Below are 24,374 nucleotides of genomic sequence, written 5' to 3'. Positions count from 1 at the left end.
ACTATTTTTCCTTGTCTTGGAATTTTGCTATGCAAACACTCTAAGGAATAAAACTGCAGACTGGAAAATCAGAAAGAAATTACATAAAAGTTGCTCAATAACCACTGTTAACTAAGGACTAAGTTTCAGATGAGCTGTATAATCTGAATCACCATTCTATACCATATTTCTTCTTCATGCTACAGCAAAAATTTGATTACCTCAGTTTTAATGTGTGGTGTGACTGGAAGGACAGACGAATAGATGCAGTGAAGAAACACCACAGTTAATGGGATAGGCAATGTCAAATGATTCTGATAAAACTTTGAAATTACTGCTACTGCTGCATGAAAACAGAATAAGACAGCTTACAACCAGACCATGTAACTTTGGGTTCAGAGAAGCAGTTTCAGAGAAAAATATCATGTAGTCTTAGGCCCTTGGAAAGCCAGTATCACGTGTTTCATAGAGCTGATCTCAGGACAGAAAAATACAGACCTGACGACTAATACAGCAAAATCAATACAACTCTACAGTAACCCTGCTCACAGGTACTTTGAAAATCAATGTTCATTAACTTTATAAATAAGGCAACAAGGTTAAGAAAACACCTGTTGATAGGAAGAGTAAAGCGATATCCTTTCCAGATGTTTGACAGAGCTTTGATTTCAGGATGGCCACAGCAAAACAACTGAAGGGTCTGAGATCTGAGGTTCCTTTAGTTTACATAGCCTATTGCTAAGGTAAGTCCCCCTGCTCCTCTTTATGTAAGTAAATGGGAAGACACAAAATCCCCTTTTAAAAATGTTAACACAGTATGTGTTCCATTACATGACAGCAGCAATGCATAACACCACTTGAAGAAACAAATCCACGTAGTAGGTTGTTTGTCACAACAGGAACAGTGAATAGACCACACTACGCAAAGGACAAGGACTGTGTACTTCTCACACACAGTGTATGTCATGCTAGGAAAAATAAAATGTTTGTGAAAATTCAGTTTTCTTAGAACTGTCATGGCCTGACTTATCATTACAATGGAGTTTCTAGATGACACTTTACTGACATACCTCCTAGTGCTGTGGTATCGTAAGTGTAGCTGCCTGCAGCCATTAGTTATGACGCTTAGGATTACTTATAAGTATTCACCACAGAAGAAGGTGTCACTTTCCTTTTTTAAAAAAGGAAAAAAAAAAGTCAGGATCAAAAGGAATGTTTTTTCAGCCAGTAGGCCTGTGGGTATGAAATACAAACCTTTTTGCAGCCAGTAAAGGGAATAGTGAAAACCAGCTAGAGAAGCATGATTTTCACAACAGAGTTATCAGTATGTTTACATGCTTTGAGCTTTTTTAAAGAAGGCTGCTTAGAGTAATCAAAAGCCACTTTAAATCAAAAGAGAAAAATAATTTTAAGTATGAAATTACAAAATATTTCCTTTTATAACAAATGATAGAAGTATAACTAACTTGGTTCAGCATAGCTAAATATTATTTTAAAAAAGCATGAAAACGTCTACTTCAAAAAGGTGTCAGACTACAAATGACCTAAAAAGGTGCTGCGGTATGTCCTGCTAAATGTACCATGTTCAAAACAAACACATTCTTGAGTATGTACTGAATTAAACTCCTATTCTTAATTGTCCTATGGTCACTTGCTACTTTTCATACTGACAAGCACTTCTTCAAACTCAGAAGAAAAAAGTCTTTAGTTCAGTTTAGTTGCACATTACTGAATTTCAGCTACTGCAGTGCAACTAAGAATTCTGCTCTTTCTGCAATATCACATACTACACAGCAAAATTCTCTGCAAGGAGCTATTCAGTTGTTTTTTCAGGCAGATGATATATTCAGTGCGGTGAAGAGGATGTTTTATAGTTGGTTTGATTCTTGTCAAATCCTAAAGTTCCTCACACAGCAAGTATTCTCCCAATGCAAAATGTTCCCCCTCTCACTTAACTGGCCACGAATTACTTATGCAAATATAAAAAGTGCTTAAGAATTGGGCATTCCTGATTATATAAAATGCACATCTAAACAACTTAGCTTTCTGCCCAAACCAAATTTTTTTTTGTTTTTTTAGCAAACTAAAGAAAAAAGTGACCTTAAAATTTCAGGTCATTTTTTCAATATACTGAACCATTTGCCAAAGAAAGACTATTTCTTTTCCAAAGAAAGCCTCCCGTGGAATTGATGGTCATAACTGCTGGCTCTGAATTTTCAGAAATGAAGAGGAAAAGTAATCTTCAGCTGGGGTTTCCTTCCTCATGTTGGTGGCTGTGAATGACCTGTTTGGGAAAAAAAGAAAAAGGGACATCTGAAAAGCTAAACTAAGTTCAAATATTCTCTGATCAATGTATTAAGCAATTCCAACACGCTATACTGAGCACTCTCTTCAAAAGCCTTGATTCTCTTTGTTCCCAGGGTAAGGACACACACAGTATGACCATGTCTTTTTTGGCCTTCTAGTGAAGTGAACCTTCACTTGGTGACAGTGAACACAGATTAGCATTTGAGGACCCCAAAGCACTGGATTAGAAGACTATAGAAAGCAAAAGCCCACTTCTTATCCCTTACTTTGTCCATCAGTCCCAGCAAGCCAGGCTTTGCATACTTGGTGCTTAATGTAGTGACTGATGTGTACCATTATGCACACATACTCAGACAGTCTTGGGATATTTTTTGTAACTTTTGATATTTCATACAGAAGCTTCTGCATCTTTATACTGTTTGTTCAGCTGCACTTCCAATACAAAGAGTGCCTCAATGTTTTAGTATGTAGATAAGTGTCCATAAGGAAAGAACTCATCTTTAAAAAGTTAGTCATAACTTCATGTAGAAGTTAACTCATAAAGCAGATAATACAAGAGATGACAAGATATCCTGCAGGAATTAAATACTATTAGTTTGTCTTCAAATTCCAATAGTTAATGAAACCACTTCAGAAGGCACTGTTAGTACTTGCACATGCATTAAGATGATTTTTGGCACTTGATAAGCATACATCATTATATCAGATCTAGGCTTCATTCCTAAGGCAAATTACATTTAGCCTATTTGGATGTAGGTGTATTCACAACATATGCGGTAGATCATGAGGAAATAAAGGCAACATTTATTTTCCTTTTTTAAAAAACCTACACGTTATTACTTGAAAATAGTATACCAATTGCATGTGCCATGGCCAGTTTGAGACATACTATTTCATAATCACAACATTCAGATGATTACATGGTGAAGTAACTATGTAACCGTCAGTTTTTAAACAGCTGTAGCACTTGATCAATGGACCTCCAGCTATGGTAATAACTAACCAGGGTAGCAATGCCTGACTGTAAACACCCAAAAATGTTCTCTCTTTCCTACTGCTAGCTGTGTTGCAAGAATTATAAATACTTATCTTGCATACTCTTGAAATATCCTTTGATTTCTAAATGGATTTTTAAGTTCTTTACAGATTGTCATACCCTTCTTTGCACCAAATTTTAAGTTTGGTGGCAGGTTTTTTTTGAGACTTAAGTAGATCCACATGCCAACAGCAGAGCAATCACAGAAGAAAAATGTTGTAAGAGGCTATTGTACTTAAGAACCTCTTTGTGCTACCAATGCAGCATTAGTTTTGAAAACTAATCTCTTGATCATTGTTTGTTCTGAAATCATTAGCTTTGAAGTCAACATCTGTACTTTCAGGCACTGTATCTTGTTTGTGGGATTTGTGTAAGTAGTAGAAATATAAATTGTATTTGCAAATTCACTGTTTATAATCTAGGAATTAATAATATTAAACCAGGATGTTTACACATAGAAACCAAGCTATCAAAGAATCAGTTACACAGGGTAACCAATGAGATTTCAGTGTTTTCAGCACTGAAATGCAATTATCCTTCACTTAGAACTATTCAGTCTGAGGTGACATACATGCTAATTTTTTATAAGGAAGGAATTAATCAGAAAATAAGTACATGCTGTGTCCAAGAGTGATCATGTTGCTTTGTTACATAAAAGCTTTAAAAAGCTTTTCAAAGCTTTTTGATAAGCTGCAAACAGTCCCTACAAATTTACTAAACAAAATAGAGCTTTTTACTGTAGTTCTGTCAATATTCAGAAAAAGTATCCAAACAAGGACAAGATGTCACCTAAAAAAGTTTTTCCTTAAATTCTCTGAAAAGTCAGTAATATTAAATTCATATGAGCATATTTTACCACACTGCATGTCAGTGAGTTTAGTCACACTAATACTGAGTCTCCTAGAATGCACAGCCTGAGGCTTAGCCACTAGTGTTATGCAAAAAATGTTGAAGAAATGTATATTTTTTAAACGTAGCTTAATTACAGATTAATTTTCCCAGTCTGTGCAAGGCAAACTCTCCTCTTCATCCTCTGATTCCGGTGATGCTTCCTTAATTCGTCGCAATGCTTCATGGATGCTCCTCGTCAGAGGGTCAGTATCAGGTAGAATTGTAAAGGATTCTCTCAAAACATCTTTCTGCACTTTCTTCAGTTTCACCCCTTTTCTGATCTGTGCCAAGATGTTATTGCTATCATCTTCATCAGGGAAAGGAGGAAGACTTCGCTGTTCAACTTTTCTTAAGTGAAAGCTGCCACGTTTCAAGGAAGCCAGCACTTCATCCATTGGGGAGCTCACTGCAGTAAATGAAAAGACCTTCAGTACATCTCTTACAAAATTTTAACAGTCTGCATTTGTATTTCCAAAAAGCAGCTGCACACTATTGATATAGTATGTCCCACACTATACATGTAATGGCACCTCCACTATTGTTTTTGCTTCCAAGTTTATTTTTGCTATTACTAGGTCAAAACTGGTTTATACAGACAATTACAATATATTAAACCATTTAACCTCCTATCAGGCAGGCAGTGAAAGTATTTTAATGAGACAGCTTTCCTGTTCAAGAAAATCAAATTAGCTACAATGAATCCAACACAACGAAAACTTTACATTATCTTTCTTGACTTTGAAACTCAGGTAATAAGTACTTATCTGAAGTATTGAACTGTGCAGTTCATTCTCAGCTCTTGCATTTTGTGACTGCTGTTACCTACTATATGAATATTACTACATGCCAGTGAGGAGGCCAGAACTACAGTAAATGCAACAGCATGCATTTTCCTGCTTCTCCGGACTAATGTTTATATTAACATCTAGTCACAGAGGGTCTATATAAATTCTCTTAATTTATAGTTAATGAAAAAGTAAGTAAAATTAATAGTTTATCATAAATGGAAACTAATCCACTGCTCAAATAAAAATCAGGCTCTGGCTCTTTGAAGAGCAACAAGTAGGTCAGTTCTCTATCCCAGAGAATACACTGTGCTAAAGTACAGTTTGAAACAACTTGCATACACGTGCACATACAACATGCAGCACATATCAGTCAGTAGATGTGAATATCCACCTCCAGCTCTTTTTCATGTAATGTAGAACACATTTTATAAACCTGTTTTGCATTTATGACCATCTGACTAATGGCCCAGACAGCTGGAACAGACATGAGGAAAAGACAAATAAAAGAATAATACAGGACTGCACTTTGAAGGACAAAGGAAGAAAATCACTCTCATACTGAAGCCATTTAGAGACTTGGGGCACTCAGCAGCAGGTGGAGTACTGCTGCAGACTTTTAAGAGGGAACATATGATTTGATTTTATATGGGTCATTTTATGTCATACATCAAATTGTGCATACAATGCATGCTTTATATAAAATTGCAAGATTAAATGGTTATCAGAAAAATAACAATACAGCTATAGAAAAAGAAAAATGGAGCACAGCAGCATCAAAATTGACAATGAACTTAAAACACTATACTTGTGACCTGCAAAATGCGTAACTACTTTAGAATTCTCTACCTATGCAGCTACTTCAAGGACTTTCAGTCATTCAAGGACAATTTCAACAATCAAATGCTCTGGTTTCTGTCTCATTAAGACAGTTTTAAGTTTGATTTTTTCTGGATGATGGTAAATGCCAATGGGAGGGTGGTGTCTGTTGCTGTAATTGACAGAATTTTTATAACATATTACAGCCATATTACAGCAGTGTTAATGAGGTACTTTTTTCCCAAGTGACTTCCACTATAATAGTTCAGCTGAGCAGTTTTGAAATCTGATTTTCAAATAAAAACTTATCTCCAATATAGCATGTTTCATTTAAACACTAAGTTTATTTTGTTCAAACATGGTTGGCATTCTTCCCTTTTTTAGATATGGCCTAAAGCGCAAACAATTTAGAACCTGTAGCACAGAAACAGCAGGTTGCAAGAGATCTCCTGGCTCAGCCCTGTGCTCTACTCATTCTCCTAAGTTTACGAAGAAATTTTTGATCTTCTAACTAGTCAATAACACGCTTTGCCGAATGGCTACAGAATTAATTTCCAGTTGCAGTTAAATGTATATATTCTTACTCAGCTCTCAAGAACATTTGAGGGTTTGTGGCTTTTTGTATGAAAACGTGAAGAAACCTTGTACATAGCTCTCTTAGGTTTCCTATGTCCCAAGACAAATGTTCATTTTGCTATGCTAGACATAGATTATGTAAAATGCTTTTAGAAAATTACCACTGCCCCCTCAGGTAAAGCACAGAATACCTGTAGTGTTCAGTAGGTATGAATATTTTCTTTTAAGCAATGTCTAGCTCCATTTTCCAGCTAATCTAATGTGGTATATCACAGAATCAGTTTCAATCTGTTTGCTCTCCAGCTGAACTACTTTATCATACGCTGTCAGAGGTCCAGCGTTTGTGTGATGTTTGTCTGAATTGATGACTTTTGTCAATGATTTCCTAGCTTTCCCATTAAATGAACCACAACATCCACTTTTCTGTAGATGAATTCAAAAGAGAAATCGTGTGCATTACCATTAAATACACAGAAATGAGAACATTACCTCTCCTCCTCTGTAAACCCTCTAAATCACCGGTCTTCTTCAGCTTCTTCTTGGCACTGACTAGCTGACTGCTGTCCAACAGATGTGCTGGTGGGACACTAGAAGAGTGCTGAACTCCTTTCTCCTCACTCTGACGTTTAACAAAGCTGTCGCTTTTCTCTAAAGATTTGGTGGCATCTTCTCTAGAGGGCAAAGGTGGAGGTGGTGGAGGCAAAGGGGGTGGAAGCGGTACCACAGTAACAGTGTCTGGTTGAAGGTCACTACTGGCAAGTGGAGAAGTATTAACATGGGGCAGTTCAGAGGTAACACCATTGGGAGGTAAGGAGACATCCTGAAGTTGTTCTATGCTTGTTGATTGATGAACTTGTAAAGGCTGAACTGCATTTTCCACTTCCACCTCTTCACTCTTCTCTGGGATTTGTATAGTTGCTGGCAAAGACTGAGGTTGTTCGGCACAGGACACGGAGCTGGCTGCAGATTTTCTTCTTGCATGAGCCATTCGCATCCTGGTTGATTTAAGTATTACTTGCCCAGGGTACCGCTAAAGGGAGGAAGTTGTTGACAATTAGATCAGAACATGCAAAGCATTAATTCTAGACACTAAGTACCTGTCCTTAGGATTCTACTAACAAGTAGAATCGATCCACTATTTTAATTCATTTTGCTCTGGATGTAAAAACAAAGCAAATATATCCTCACCTTTATGCAAAAATTACCCGTTTTCTTAATTTTTATTCTTAAGTCACAATTCACGTGATTGCTCTAGTTACAGATACTTGTAGGTTAGAATTAAGATTCCACGAAGAACTAGACTCTACATTTAAAACTTTTTTCTGATAACTAAAATTCAAAATTCCCTCGTTTTCCTTTTCTAACACTGGTAACTTCCTCTGCAACAAAATCCTCTGTGAACTAATGCAACGGCCTTAGATGTGAACTTGTCCTGCTTAAAAAAGTATCTCTCAAAACTTTAAATGTTTTGTGACTTCCCAAAGTATTTTAATTACGTTCTTAAGCTGGCTGCCTCACGTGTTTTTTCAAATTATTTCAGCCATAAGCCATTTTTACGTAAAAACTGAAACCAGTTGTGACATTTCACACAACTGTGGCAGGCCTAAAGCAATAGAAATAACAATATAAATATGTTAATCTATAAAGTATATTAACAGTTGCTGGCTAAAATAAATTTCCTGTATTTTTCAGACAGTATGCATTCAATAGCCTTGCAAACAATATGAATACGAATGCTGAGCAAGACTGCTTTCCAGTAAAGAAATTTCTCAGACCTGTATTTTTAATGTACCCAGCAAAACTCGAAGTCTTCACCAGCTAATAAAAGTCTCTGCTTTCTTGCACTTTTACCTCATTTCTTATTCACTCCCCTTCATTCCATCTTTCATCCATTTTCAGATATTTACATTGTCAAAGAAAGGAAGGCATTCGTGGGTGTTTTATCAACCAGTGGCAGTGGTAGGAAACACCATTTAGATTGTATTATGCTTTTTAAGGGAACATTTACTAAGTGTCTTGCCCTAAGTTGTGCATGTAAGAGTGGAGAGAAACTTACTATGACACTGGAAATGTAACAACCCAAGGAAGTCATTACCACCAATGCCATAATTTGTTATTAAAGTTTCGAAAGAGAACAGATAATAGCATAGTATAGTCCTGGAATGAGTGATATTTATTTTGTAACAAAACTAGCAGAAAAGAACAAGTCTTATTCTATTACCTGTTTAAATGTGCGTAGTCTGTCCAGTGTTTTCTGTCGTTCCTGACTAACCCAGGAGCTCTTTCTTTCCTCTTCGTCTTGTAATTGATCCCGCTTCTGAGAAAATGTGTGGAAAACATACAATTATATCCGTTCAATATGTCCAGCATTGTTAAAAAATATGAATTGAAATTGATATGCTGAAGAGCAGCCCCATGAAGAAGGGCCTTGGAGTCCTCGTGGACAAGAAGTTATCCATGGGACAGCAATGTGCCCTTGTGGCCATGGCCAACAGTTTCCTGAGGTGCATTAAGCAGTGTGTCCAGCAGATGGAGGAGATTCTCCTCCTCCTCTACTCTGCTCTAGTGAGACCTCACCGAGAGTACTGCATCCAGTTTTGTGCTCCCCAGTTCAAGAGGGACAGGGATTTACTGAGAGTACAATGCAGGGCTACAAGGATGACTAAGGGACTGAGAGCTGCCTTATGAAGAGAGGCTGAGAGACTTGGGGATTTTTAGTCTGGAGAGGAGAAGACTGGGAGGTATATTTTTGTGTATATTCAATGTGTATAAATACATGACAGTGGGGTGTCAAGAAGGATGGGCCAACCTCTTCTCACTTGTGCCCTATGACAAGATGAGGAGCAATGGATTCAAGGTGGAGCACAGGATGTCCCACCTTAACACGATGAAGAATTTCTTTACTGTAAGGGTTAGAGGGCCCTGGAAGAGGCTTCCCAGAGGGGTTGTGGAATCTCTGTCTATGGACCCATGACCTTTTGTGATTTTGTGATTGTGTGAAAATAACTCTTCTACTAATTGTTAAGATTTACATAACAATCTACTTCTCAAATAAATACATTTCTCCACTTTAACACTTGATCTTTGTCTTCCCCATAACAAATACAGATTTCGTGTTTTATAATATCAAAGAAATGCAGGGTTCAGAAAATAAAGGTTTCAGTCTGAAATTGGACCACTTGAAGACTTGTCACCTAGAAAAATGAGAAATAACTAGAGATGTGGCAGATTATTATTCTGAAAAAAGGCCTTTAAATTAGAAATTGTATAAATCAGCCAGACCTCAAACCTCTCATTCTAAGAACAAAATTACCATTCAAATTTCAAGGTTTCCCGTTTAAAATAAAGTCATACTAGTATTTTTGTAGTGCAAGATGTCACAGAGCTCAGAGCCACAAAACAGTAAACGAAAGAGTTTTATTTAATTAACTTATGATGTCATTATTTAATCCAGCTTGATTTTCTGAAATTTTACTTCAATAAAGCTTTGATGTAAGGACAGGAAACTGGCAAAAAGCACAGAGGAATAGAAGCATGTGGGAAAAAGAAGACAGCAAAGCAGTGGAGTAAAGAAGTTAAAACAGAAGTATGAAGAAAAGATCATAGCAAGAAGTAAAGATAGTTCTACCACCACATCTGCATGTTACATGTGTGATCGGGTCTAATTTTTCCTCATGTGGTCTCAAATTCAAGATGTGTTTTGTTGGTTTTTTTCTTCTGTTTGGTTCGTTTTGGTTTGGTTGGGAATAAGAATGTTACTAAAATTTTGTGTCATTAGAACTGTTAATTTGTTCAGGTTTGGACACCTTTGCTGTCAGATTATTAAGAGAAAACAGACAAAAAAGCCTAGCACGTTGTACTTCATAAAATTCAAATAGGCATCTCCACAAAATTAACAAGAAAAAGCTCTGTAGTGTTTGAGACAAGAAAGTCCTTCTGCTTTGCCAAGTCCTACTTTTAAGAGTGATTGATGGACTACAATCAAGTCAGCAAATTCTTTTGCCTTATTGTAAGAACTGAAAAAAGTGTTTTTCTAAGATCCTGAAAGAGTATGCCAATGCATAGCGTCTTCCATAAGTAGCCTTTTCATAAAATAAATTATGTAGCTGACTTCCTGAAGAAATGTATCAATGCTAAAAATGTATAAGGATGAAACACAATCACTTTTGCTAATCTAATCAAAGCCTGAATTAGAGACTTGGATTTTAATGGATCTTTGTCAGTGATCTTTATTAAAATTGATAGTGTATCAGCTCTCATGACTTAAGCACAGATTTTTACTATTCTTTAACATAAAACCTATTATGTTCAGCACATCAGTTGGACTAGCTAGCCAATTCTCATTGATGAGACTGTGAGAGAACGAAGGAGCATGCAGCCTGGAACTACATCTTTATACAACACAACTCAAGTGATTCCTTATGTAGAATGAAAAAAAAAAAAACGAACAATCTTACTAAGATTCAAGAAAAAATGTGTATGTTCTCCTCACTCATTTGAGCATATCTGACACTGTTCTCAGATGTCTGGAATCATCTGTGTGGACATTAACAAACTGCATACAGCACTATGCAGTATTCACTTAAACCATGAACCTAGAGTAAAAGAACTGTTTTATTTGCTTGGGTTCAGTGTCATCTAACATATCTATATACTCGCCCTTACCAGCATAATATGATAAACAAATCCATGGTCCAAAGGTCAGGGTTATATACCACCTTTTAAGAACAGCTATCACTCTGAATACTCTTAGTCCTAACTGGTATATAATGAGGAATGCAAGTGGTTGACTAAAGTCTAACTCAAGAGCAGAAAAATCAGACTTACTAGCTGAACAGTATGGTGCATTCTGTATTCCTCCTCACTCTGATGATGCTGCTGGATCTTTTCATTATGCTTTGCAATACAGATCTCCTGTAGACACATAAAATGCTATCTATAAAACACGAGTTTTAAACATTAATTTACAGTGTATGTCATATTTAGCAAATACCAATATGAATTAGGAAAATAAAAATCACAAAAGCTACCTCAGACAAACTGATTTAATATAGCTAATTTAATCTACAATCAAACCATAATCTGTAAACAAAACCTAGACATACAACCCCAAAGGTATTACTTCTGACTCTCTGAAGAATATACATAAGCAAACCTTGCTTGAAAAGTCTGTTCTACAACATCAGTAGAAATGTGGCAACAAACACCAATTTGTCACAAATTTCTTATAGCCCTTGTATAACTCCCTATCATTGTATACATGGATAACTAAATCTTAAATATACTACACATTCCTGTTTACACAATAAGGCAGCTTCACATTCACAATTCCCATTTCATGTTTTACAAGTATAATTTTGAGGCATAAACACTAAGGAATGTTACAATTTCTGCATGCACAAGTAAGTTCACCTATTACAAGTTCACCTCTGCAACATCTGGTTTAAAACAAACATCTACTACATTGTCTGCAAAGAAAACAGGTTAAAAAAAACACACCACCAAACCGAACAAAAAAAGCCATGTTACAATGGGTGACAATCGGACTTCAGGTAACAACATAAAAAGAACCAAAGTAAGCATCTCTTAAAAAGCACATGCAAGGATCTAGAGTACCTATAAGACAGACAAGCTCATAGGGCATTACTGCCAGCCAAGCAATCAAACTATGGACAATGAGGTTAGGTCCAGTACAAGCACCAAGCAGAACTGAAAGAAAGTCAAATGTGCCATTAGAAACAGTTTTTGTGGCTGTGTAAGAGATGGAAGTGTTAGGAACCTAAGTTTGGAATGTGACCGCAGCTAAAAGAGCACCCAAGAGTTGCAGTTCCCAGCCATCAGTCATCTTGTCCTTATAGCTGAAACCTGACAGGTTTCAAAAGCATAGCCTGGGACAGCTGATGGAGTTGGCAGCCATCAAGCAAGATACTGCAGCAGTAGACACAGAAAGACACAAAACCAACAAAAGAATGTATTAAAAAAAGCCCACAATTTTTTACACTCCGAAACATAGAACAAGCTATGTCCTCCTAAAAGGTAACTACAGACATACTGTGATCACAGAAAAGGTAACTGGTATTCCTGAATGTTGTTGTCTGAATTGTTCTAAATAGTATGACCAACAGTGTTGCTACTTGTCCTGGTTTGAGCCAGGAGAGAACCAATTTCTTTCTTGTAAGTTTACTTGCATTTATGTTTCTTCTAAGTAGCTGCACTTGCTGAAATTAACATCTTTCTCAGCCAGTGCCTGCTTCTAGAACTCATAATGCTTGATGATTACTAGTGAACAGTATGCAGAACCAAGGCCACTGCCTGGTTCTGAAAAAAATCTTATGATCCTTTTGAATCAAAAGGGTACAGAGGGGTCACAGATGCAACCCCCCGATTAGGGAGAAGCAGATCAAAGAGATGACCAGAACTGACCAAATGATTCCATCTCATATGTATAAACTCATCAGTATAAACTTGAGGGATCACAAGCATCAAGCTGTCTTGGTCCCTGGCTGGCATCCTGGGAGGACTCCATCCATTCCTCTGCCTTCGATCCCAATCCATGCACCCCTTAATCCACATGTTCCTGCATACAGCTGGACTTTCTCAGGCCTGCCCTTCAGACTCAGTGGTGACGTGAACATTACCGGGGGGGAGGAATGTGACACCGTTTTTGTATATATTTAGTAATTTTCCTTTGCACCATTACTACTTTGTCAAAGCTGTGCGGTTTTCCAACCTGTAAGTCTGTCTCCCTGATTTCCTTTCCTTTCCCTATGGAGAAGGAAGGAGGTTTAATAGAGAGCATCACTCACTCTCAATGTTTTACTGACAGCCCTGTGTCAAACTCTGACACTACCGTATACAGGTTAACATTCCAACAAGAGCCTAAGTTCCTGTGGAAATACTGTACCAGCTTAGTCAGGAGTGTGTGTGTATAAAATACTACTACTGATTCAATTAAATCAGTTCAGTTAAAAGTTTTCTAAAATAATGAGGAATGTATGTTATAAGATTAAAAAAAATTGATAAATAATGAGAAAATGTATATTACATTTGTTTTGGGTTTTGACATGTCTCATAAGTATACAGGGGGCTGTATTTTTTAAGCACTTCCTCTTTAGCATCAGTATTAAAATCTTTCTAAGAGCAATAATGAAAGGTATTTTAGGCACATAAAGAGGATACAGCAGACCAAAACATATTTGGTGCCAACTCTGTATTAATGAAGACCTACCCTTACATAATCAGCCCTCTGTGACTTGAAATAATAAAAAAGACTAGGACAACCAGAAGTACAGGACTAGAAATCTGAATCAACAAATTCCAGAAATGGTCCTAAAAAAACCTGTTGCAATTTCATAGGGACAAATGCAGGTTCCACACGTAGGCAAAACTAGTGACTAGAAAAAAAGGATCAAGAAAAAAACATCCAGCACTTAAGAAAAATATAGAGATGACTGTGACAGATGACAAGTTGAATATAAACCAACAAACTTTGCTAAAAAAAAAGAAAAAAAAATACCATAATACCATAACTCCATAACTCAGTGTATGAGCTGGAAAAGAAAGATGTTGGTCAACTGTATGGAACTGAGAGAGCATCAAGAAGTAATGTTCATTTCTCTTTTAATCAGCTGCCTGGTACTAAACTGACAAAATGAGAGAGCTGAGTAATCTTTTCAACCCTCTTCACTGGATAAGCTACCATGTTTTAGACTAGTAACATGTAATGTATGTAAAGGTCTGCATCAGTATTATAACTAGTTCCAGTGAGCCTTGCTTGCAGAGTGAAGAGCATCTCGATTAAAACATTAGCTTCTCATTTAGTAAACACAGTAGGTGCGAAAACTGTACTTATTACTGCACGTGTTCGGTGTAGTCATGCCCTTTAGTATTAGAAATAGTTAGTAGTAGTAATAGTAATAACAGCAGTTGCAGCATACTAAGTAACCCTGTACCAATTGTCACTGCATCTTCATAATACTGGTTTTAGCATGGACTATGCTTTAAACTGTTGGTTTGCAAAGCAGTAAAGGCAGTAAAGGTGTCCTGCTGAATGGACACAGCAGCATGTGAGTAAGCCTCCTAGGTCAAAACACACAATATGAACATACCGGAAACAGCTTCACCAACCAGTTGCTTCTCCCAGCCTGCTCAAGATGAGGAATACTCTTCCTGTATGTAAAATAACTCAGTTTCTTCACAACTCTATTTTTACAAAGATACTTTCCTAGATGCCTTCTACACTATCAGTTACCTTGACCCTGTCATAAATATAGTTCCTAAATAAAACAGCTGCTTTTTCTAGAAGATAATCTGATTAATACTACTGTGCAGCCAGCAGGGGGTAGTCTTGGATAACAGTAATGAAAAATCTAAACTAGCTTTAAAAAATAAGTAATGAGACTGCTATTAAAATCTTATTTTCAAATAACTAACTCACTGTCATCAACACAAGAAACATCAGGAAATGACTGCTTAACGAATGAAAAAATGAGTTCGTATAAAAAAAGAGTTTACAGTCTTTGTAGTACAGTGAAAAACATCAACCTCTGTAAAACCATAAATTCCAAAAAAGCTGGGTCAGTTATTCAGAATCACAGTTGAATGAAGTTTCTAGCAAAACTTCAGCCAAAGTTTCTAAATAAATGTTTGGTGCAATTATTTGACAAAATAATTTAAAAAAAGCATCAACTGCAAAAATAGGAATTTCTGAAAAACTAATAAAACTATAATCACACAAGTTTATATAATATAAAGCTTATATTATATATTATATACATAGCTTATTCTACACAGAGTAATTGGTTCCCTTTCACTGCATTATCTCCTTAACAGAATAGAACTATTCTACTATAAGAAAATAATTTCCTTTTGTTTTTTTAATCATGAAATCTGCTCATAGAAAGAAAGCATAGTTTTAAGGGAATCTTAAAACTTAAGGGAATCTTACTACTTGTAACGAGTAAAGACTTTAATGTCTAAATATTTCATAAGCCTGCGATATACACCACTTAATGCACAGCCTGCTTTCTCTCTTCAACTTGAGAACTAAGTTAAAAAAAAACACAGAGGAATGGGGGGAAAAAAAAAAAAAAAAAAAGGATGAAAGTGAAAAACACCAAAACCTCACCAATCCAGTCCAAAACAGAACAGCTGTTAACAGTTCTGATTTAAGAAACTTTGCTGAAACAAGTATGGCCAGGAACACAATCTGAAAAGCATTAAGTAGATTCTCATCTTAATTACACAATTGTCCTGGTTTGGGCCAGGATAAAGGTGATTTTCTGTCTTTTTATCAAGGAGGAGAGAGAGATTAATAGAGAGCGTCTGTTATTTGGTTTAATTGCCGGGCCAGTGTTAAACCGTGACAACAGTAAGTGTCTTTTAACTGAGAGACAGCCTTTAAGAAAGGCGTTTACCACACAGCATATACTTTCCAAATGCACCCTCAAAGCTTACTTTTTTCTACCTAGCATTCAGTCATCACTGTGCTCATTTCTCACCATCTTGAGTCTGCTTCGCAGCCTGTCTCTTTCTTCAGCGTGCTTAACTTAAATTGCAAACTCTTCAAAGCAAGAATCCTTTTTCCTCCCAGTTCTTTAAAATACAACTACCCACATCCACACTGTAAGTACTGCTCATTAATGTTTTCAATATCACCACAGCGCTCACTTAAGATACAAAGCTTGTTTATGTTTCAAAGCCACTAGAGTCTTGATTTTCCAGTAATTACTATTAAACTAAGTAGGGCTTTGTGGTATTCATCAGTAATAACAACATTCGCAGTAAATACCTCTTGCCCTAGCAAGTATAAATACACATTATCTTAATGTGTGAGTTCTTTAGAAGACTCAAGTTAAGTATCTCAACACAGCCTCAGTTGCAATGTAGTCAGAAAAGAGCTGGAACTAGTACTAAGAGCTCTGTGATGTCCACACCATGATGTTAAGCAGTGAAGTTCCACATGGAGACATTACTTCAGGTCCTGAAAGCAGTATGACCAAGTTCTTCCAGAACAATGCTGAGCATACATGACTACATTACCCCTGCAGGCATGCTCAGATAAGCAACTCTCATGATGTCTCAATGCACAAGCATGCTGCAACTACTGTTGCAGCCTAGAAGTAATTCCTTCAGCTTAGCCAAGGAATATCCTTGAAACGTAGCATATCGTAGCATATCGTAGCATATCCTTGAAACAAGTGGGCCAACTGAAGGTGGTGGCTACTTCATTTCCACAGATAAGAAGGTGTACTAACACACATCTCTACTCCTGCTTCAGGATGTCTTCTTGACTAGACAACTCTTGTGAACTGAGTATAGAATATCAATCAGGCTGTTGCTTTTTAATAGGTTTCTGCATTCTGTAAGATGCCAGCAGTGTCTACTCACAGTCAGGAGAAAGTAGCATAGCTTTTATAATGCAGCCTATATTAATTAGAAATGATAACATGACATAGTATTCATTTCTTAAAATACTAAAAAGCCCAACATCTTCATCCCTTTTTATGAACTTAAATAGAACAATGTCAATGACTGTGAGCAAACTACTTCCCATAGCAGGATAACAGGAGAGATTTCTTTAATATTATACTTGCAATCTTCTCCACATTGTAATAATCAGGACAGTGACTAAAGAAATATAAGCATGGACTACTGATTTGTTTGTTCCATTAAACTCCAGATACAGGTACAGACATTGATATATTAGTTATTAAGGGGAGGCAACACCTGAAGGCTCTACCCTCAATTTACTACAACTGTTTATATAAAGGGGTCATGTCCCACATCAAGAGACATGACTGGGAACAAACAGCCACATAGAGCCCTGATGATCATAATATAAAATCTAGAGTTCTCATCTAAAATTTCTGCATAGCCCTACCATTTATAGTATGGGGTGGAAAACTATTTTATGACAAGTATTATATGCTATCTCACAACTTTAATCCACTACACTCATTAAGCTCTCATGTTCTGAGAGCACATTTCTAAAACAATTTTCTGCACAACATTCCAGTCACTTATCACATAAAAAAGTTGTCCTACAGAGCATATCTACTTTTACAAATTAAGAATATATACTGGATTTCATATCTATCTGCTGACTACACAGTGTCAAAGGCAGGTAGGTTTAAAAGGATGAGGTAAGACAATATAGAACACGCTAGTGAGGAAACATTGAAAATTCTGTTCTCAAATACATACAAAACTTCTCGCTGTAAAAACAGACATTCTAGCATGTACTTTCCACAGGAAAGTATTGAAATTAGTTAGTAGAAATAAGTTTGTTGAATTCAGTCATTAAAGATTCCTTTAAAGCTAAAAGGTGAACTGAATCTTAAGTATATCAATTTAGCAACATATACTATGGTATTTGGTACTCTGTAGAAAAACTTCTAGTAAGTAGTAAATATAATCCATGAAAAATTCTGTGAGACTTGGAAGTGATCCCTGAAATTAAACCTTTTTAACTTTTATTAAATATGCTAATTATGATAGAAATTTGCAATTTATTCATACCTTCTTATTTCTGAGGTAGGCTTTCTTGGCTGAAATACGTCCCCGTCTTGCTTCCAGTTGGCGGATTTTTTGTTGCAGCTTTTGAAGCTCCTCTTTTTGCAAGTGCATAGATGCTGCCGCTTCTTCTTTTTCAAGCATGGCTTCCATACTTTCGTAAGTGTCATAGTATACCACCTCATCTGTCTTCTCTGAATTAAAAATGACAGTAATGAAAAAGTCAAATCATTAGTTTGCATTTGGTTAACATTTTGTTTTGTTCTACAAAAATTTCCCCACTGAACCCAGGATTTAACACAGAGGAATGCTATAGTCCTTCCAGAGGACTATTAAAAACTGAAAGTTTACAGAAAAAGCACTATTAAACAGCGTATCACTGTAGAGCCTTGAAGTTTATATGGAGAACAGGAATCAAGACCAATAAAGCAAGGCCTGGTATTCAGATAAGCTCAGAGAATTAGAAAGCAAAGGCAACTGTAAAAGTACATTTGTGTCTATAGCCTAACTCAATCACAATGTCCATGCATGTCTCTTGGTCTCCTAACCAGTACAAGGAACCCACGATGTGCAGTGATTTTCTCTGTTCTTCCCAACAGAGTTCAGAATACAGACTCTTTCTGAAGTCTTTGGCATGAGATTCTTCTGCCATAATGTATTCTTCATTTTGTGAAAGGACAATCAGCCAACAAAACACCAAAAATCTTTTTGTTTTTTGACCTCCCAGTCACTGCTACTGCTCAGCATTAGAAGAGGATGGGTAACATCAAGGCAATCCTTCAAAGCATTACAGGCCTGAAAAGGAGGTCATGACTAATATTTTATCACTACCCATGATTTTTAGCCTCCTGAGTAAAGCATTCAGTATAACATTGAGCTCATCTCTGAATGCTGCTTTCTCATCTCTTGCCAAGAAGAGTGATGATTATAAATCCTTGCAGAAGGCTGAGATGAAGAAGCAGCAAAGGCCTCTTGTTCTTTATTTCACTGGCATAAAAAGTAGGATATTTTAAAAATACAGTAAGAGGGATAAACATTACTTTTGGCTGAAACAGGCAGATATAGCTGGCATGATTGTCAAGTGTTCTCTCTGCAGTACCACCAAGCCTTTTCATTTTAACTTCATCAATTACTTTCAGCAAGACCATAACTTCCTCCTGCTTTTACTAGATTCTCTGGAGATAGGGTTAGGGCTTTCTTCAGTACAGTGTCCAATTTAGAATGTGTTGTCACTTTGTGTTATTTGTGCATACAGTCTCTGCTGCAACCAAAATTCTGATTGTCATGCTAATTTCAGCTCAGCAGAAGACATGGCAGGACCAGAAAAGAAAGCACAGGACTATATTAACCTTAAAAAAAAAATTACAAAAATAGACCTATTAGATCCTTTACTTAAATGCTCATATAAAAAAACCTAAAATAAAGCAAAAACAACAACAAAAAAACACACAAACCAGCAAAACACAACAAAAGCTCATCACATTATGTGAAACTGCCAAGGCATTAAAAACTACTTTGAGATTCGAGTAAAAATAAGACTCCTGGCTAACAACAATTTTGCCATACACTTATAAGATGGGAGAACTTACATGCCAATTGTGTTTTAGAACACTTTCACATGAAGTTAAAGACAGGATTTTACAAGTGAAAATGCCACAGCTTGGTTGCAGACCAGTCAAATCTACCACTACTAAAACACTATTTAAAATTCTGTTTTAAACAAAAAAACCAGCACCTTGGCAACTCTATTGCACCCTCCACCAAACACTCCAGGAGTTTTCTAAAAACAGCTTTTGAAATGCCTATAAATTTGGGAAGTGCTTAAGCTTCTAATGACTTAACTACTTAAAAGAAGACAATTAGAATTATTCCCTTTAAAATGCCATCCAGACCATTTGCACACATTCAACACACCCTCCAAACAAAGCAGGAACCTACTGCCAGATTCTGTTGACAGCAATGCACCCACTGCAGAACCATCCTACACAGATGTATGAATAGTTTTTATGGATACAATATGATCCTTTAAAATTCTAACCAAATAAATTCCCATTTTGTGTATATCAATGCAGGTATTTGGTAAATGACATTTAAGAACTACTACTGTTTTTATAATATGACAATCTATTATCACTTGATATTTTTCAGATCCAATGTGCCCATTACGCAAAATAAAATGTTTTTCTTCTAGCTGACAATGAACTAGCAGTCAAATCAAATCATGGTCTCAGAATATTCTGTTGATACTTCCATTAGTAGTACTGTGGATGTCCCACAATTCAAAACAGAATCCAGAATTCTGAAATGTCTCTGCAAAGCCAGTATATTGAAAAAGTAAAGAATAGTAACTGCCTCTACAAGTCACTAAAATGCATGTATTTCAGATCATACATATGTGCACAATTAAAAGTCTATTACTTTAGTGATTAGAAGTACATTTAAAAAAAGGAAGCATAACAGAAGAGGCAGCAGACCATTCTTTCCTCTGCGTAGGAGACTGCATAGGAAACACCACATATTAAAAGATAACTACATGTTTTAAGATGCTTTTGTTCAGATTAGGGGCTAAACAGTCTTGAAGAGATCTGGCCTCTATACTGTCAAATTCTTCACATTAATTGCTTTATCCTCTCCCCCTAAGTAAAGTCCAAATAGATCATTTCAACCTTTGAACAAAATTCCGTGACTTTAAGAACTGTATTTTTTAATCCCCATCCTATGGGATATAAACTGGTAACTGTTAAAACACAGTAATTCCATCAATCATAAGTAGCTCTCTTTAGGGAAAGAAACCTCAAATTTAGGATTTTGTATTAAATAATACTTTACCAACTTAAAACAGCAAAGAAGCCAGAACAATGAACTACTCTGTCATGTTGGGGAAAGGAGAGGGTAGGTAGTTTAGCTGACTGGAGTTTTTGTTTTACTTTGGATCAGGTTATGGCTTTGCAGTTTGTTTGGGTGGGTTGTTGTGGGGGTTTTTTGAGATTTCTGGATAAAACATTAGTGACATATGATGCTTAATCAAGGATCCTTAGGTTTTACTATCACTATACCAAAGTGGGGAGGGGGGAAAAAAAATCTTAGCCTCTTGTTGAGGGAATTTCCTTTGGTCCACAGGTAATTCAACCAGACCGTGTCCTCAGTATCAAAATTAAATGTCTGATTTCCTAATCAGATATGTTGCCATCACAAGCCTAAAAGGAGGAGACTCACTTGACAGAAAGAAGAATCTGTGATAACTATGTTTTTTGTTTTTCCACAGGCAACTCATATCACAATCCAGCTTCAAATCACTCTTAAGTAACTCTTCTATCCATAACAAAAATTGCTATGCACGTTCTATGCACTAAACAACAAAACAGACCTTGTGTGGATAAACATGTTAACTAAACAAAGGTCCAAAGGACATAACTGGACTAAAAAATGCTTTATGATTTACCTCTACCATTTCTATTGCTTTCAGGTATCCAAGGTGTAGCAGGTTCTGAAAACAAAGTTTGCATCACTGTTCTAAGACAGTGAGATGGCAACACAACAAGTTTCAAAGTTTATCTGAAAGACTCCTTATTTGAAGCAGTATCTTATGTAAACCATTCATCGCTTCAAATAAAAGAGTACCAATGGAAATTTCAAATGAGACAAGTCTCCAGCAATTAAGATATTTCCTTCTTCTTGAGTTCAGTTTTCAAAAACTTAGATAGTATGTTACATGCTTATTTCTAAACACAGTCAATAAGAACCAGACCAAAGCTTCTCTGGTTATACACATGAACATGTGTATATTTTATGAACATGTGTAAATTTAAATTTAACAGTACTTATGTTAAAAGATCAACCTCTTCACATGGTTAAGGCACTGCTTTCATTTAATTACCACAGGATTTATGAGACTGTAGTCTAGTAACAACCACAGAGAAAAATAGACATTTGTCTTTTACAGATTACATATCAATTAAAATGCATAAAGCACCTGACATCAGTCTTCTGATGCTTTCAAGTTGTGCTGTCAGCAGCAGCTCTTCACATTTCAAGATCTCAAACTGTACTTCATATAACTGAAGCTGTAGATCATAATAATCAGCTTCTAACTGGTCCAAATGGGCTATGGCTTCTGTACCACCTTTCAGGCTCTGCATCTAAATGGAAAGAGAAAAAAAAATAATCTACACAACTCAGGACAATGAGGAGAACAAAACCACAGACTTAATGATTACAGCAATACAATATGGTATTGTATGTAATATGGAAATGTAATGAGTTAAAACCAAACACATCAAGAGTAGAGGATAGATTTTGATGAGCCACACATTTTTAGACATCTTTGACATTCTTCTATATGGTGACAAACCATATAGAACACACATCTAGAAAACTACAGCTTAAACCATCATTAAAGCTGAACTGAGGAAAAAATTGAAACATGGTGGGAACAGGAATAATTACATGCACTGACCTCCTTGTTATAACAACCCAACATCGCTTCTGGAGGCAACCACTTCTTTATGTCAAGCATGTGACATAAAAAAGTGACAGTAGACACTATCAAACCATATTTAAGAAATACCATTAGGTATTTCTTAAATATGGTTTGATAGTGTCTACTGTCACTTTTGTGCTGTCTTATGTGCACTGTAACTTATGTGCTGTCTCACTTTGGAAGGAATTCAAAGTCATGCAGTTCTAAAAACTGCATGCAGAAGGGTTACAACCACATTTAAGTTCTCTACCTGATTAAAAAGAAAATGTATCTCTGTCAAGTTTCTCACTGAAGTCCACAGCCTTAATAATATAAACATTGCATAGATATATAGATGTGCCATCTTCAAAAGTATTAGTTTGGTAAGCATCAAGCTCTAGCAGTCTAAGCTCAGTATTTGATTCAGCTGCAGTGCTGTCTGCCTGATGAAGGGCCTGCATGACAACTCAGTCTTAGCATTGTAAGCATACACACCAGATGCTGGCAAGTATCTGGTCTGTTTTAGTGGTACAACACTACTATATTAATTTTTCAGGTGCAGTAGCAATCAGAAATTAATAATGTCATCTGGCTCTCAGGCGGATACTGTAGCTACATAAGAGAAAGAAAAATGGGGACCCTAAATTTCAACCATTGATGTTAAAACTTTGTGAGATACTATATATGTTATAATTCAAGATACAATCATCCCTCTTTCTGTTAAAAATTTAAGAGTGATTCAGTTCTTAATGTTACAAATTGCTATCTAATCTGTACAACTAAAATGCTTCTTCCTTGGTAGGTCACAGGCTAAACAATAAGTTGAAAGAAATAATAACCCTAATTTGCTAAAGAAACATTTTGAAGTTGGACAAAGAACTATAACTGAGATCCGAGTTCAATTTCCTGCTATGCCACAATTTCCTGCATTAACTCAAGCAGATTATTTAATCCCTTTGGCCCCAGTTCAACCAACAGTGTTTATGGTCTTTTGTTGTCCCATTCATACTAACTGAAGAACTTCAGCAAGAACTTGGGTTTCTCAATGGTTCTAAAGTATAAATGTATCACCCATATACCCACACTGGGAATAAATACAAACAAGTTAAAACAGAAAGCCTCCCACAACAGTAGTGAACAAGCATACTAAATGGATAGATTAAAAAATTAATAGTCAAATACCTAAACATAGAATAAAGAGTAAGAGCCACCAAATCAATCCTTCCACCACCATGGAATGCTTTTGACAAATCTAAAATTAATAGCTTTCATGAACTGAGTTCTTAAAATTATTTTCATGATGTTATTGTTGTTCTCTGATTTTGTCAAAACAAAACAAAGCTTCCACAAAACTCATACTGCAAGTCTGTTCCAGATACTCCCTCCTAACTGCCAGAAAACTTCCTCCACATTTCCAGTGTATTCATAATCAGATAATAACATTTGCTCTTGTATCTGTATTGAATAGGCAAATCCACTGCTCTTGACAAATGCATATTCCTATCGGTATTTTTCATTATTCATACAATATTATTCATACATATGTTTTGTTAATGTACAAACATATGTTTTATTTATGTTTTATTTATTGCATTATTCATACAATAGTTTGGCTTGGAAGGGCCTTTAATGATCACCTAATCCAACCTTCAGCATTGAGCAGTGACTGATGTTTTCAACTAGGTCAGGTTGCTCAGAGGCCCATCCTATCTGACACAGTTTCCAGGGATGAGGCCCATAGCAGCTCTCTGGCCAAGCAGTTCAATGTTCCACCACCCTACTGTAAAAAAAATTCTTTCTTGTATATATTTTGAATCTACCCTCTGAGTTTAAAACCATTACCCCCTTTCAAATTGCAACAGGCCCTATGGATGGCCTACCCAGCCCAACTCCACTATGTTTGCAGAGAACAATTTTTTAGCATCTCAGGCTTCATTTTATTTGTCAAAACCACTTCATCTCCTCTCATAAATCAGACTTGCTGTTCCTGGCATCACTGTGGTAGCTC

The 24,374-nt window shown here is 36.3% G+C and overlaps 1 protein-coding gene across 1 annotated transcript in view; it reads right to left on the bottom strand.

Annotated features, from left to right (window-relative positions):
- Nucleotides 1-2,033: 2,033 nt before the first annotated feature.
- Nucleotides 2,034-24,374, bottom strand: part of JMY (junction mediating and regulatory protein, p53 cofactor) — a 56,288-nt gene continuing 33,947 nt past the window's right edge. Inside the window, exons 5-11 of the mRNA XM_008503458.2 lie at nucleotides 21,881-22,046; nucleotides 17,914-18,101; nucleotides 11,221-11,307; nucleotides 8,615-8,710; nucleotides 6,883-7,423; nucleotides 4,309-4,619; nucleotides 2,034-2,263 (exon numbers count right to left, since the gene is read on the bottom strand). Of these exons, the coding sequence (XP_008501680.2) occupies nucleotides 4,312-4,619; nucleotides 6,883-7,423; nucleotides 8,615-8,710; nucleotides 11,221-11,307; nucleotides 17,914-18,101; nucleotides 21,881-22,046 (1,386 nt within the window). The 3' untranslated portion in view covers nucleotides 2,034-2,263; nucleotides 4,309-4,311. The remainder of the gene's footprint in view (nucleotides 2,264-4,308; nucleotides 4,620-6,882; nucleotides 7,424-8,614; nucleotides 8,711-11,220; nucleotides 11,308-17,913; nucleotides 18,102-21,880; nucleotides 22,047-24,374) is intronic.

Source organism: Calypte anna, chromosome Z (assembly GCF_003957555.1).
Source record: "Calypte anna isolate BGI_N300 chromosome Z, bCalAnn1_v1.p, whole genome shotgun sequence".
Taxonomy (NCBI): Eukaryota; Metazoa; Chordata; class Aves; order Apodiformes; family Trochilidae; genus Calypte; species Calypte anna.
The sequence above is the reverse complement of the archived record's forward strand: the minus strand, read 5'-3'. Positions and strand labels throughout refer to the sequence as shown.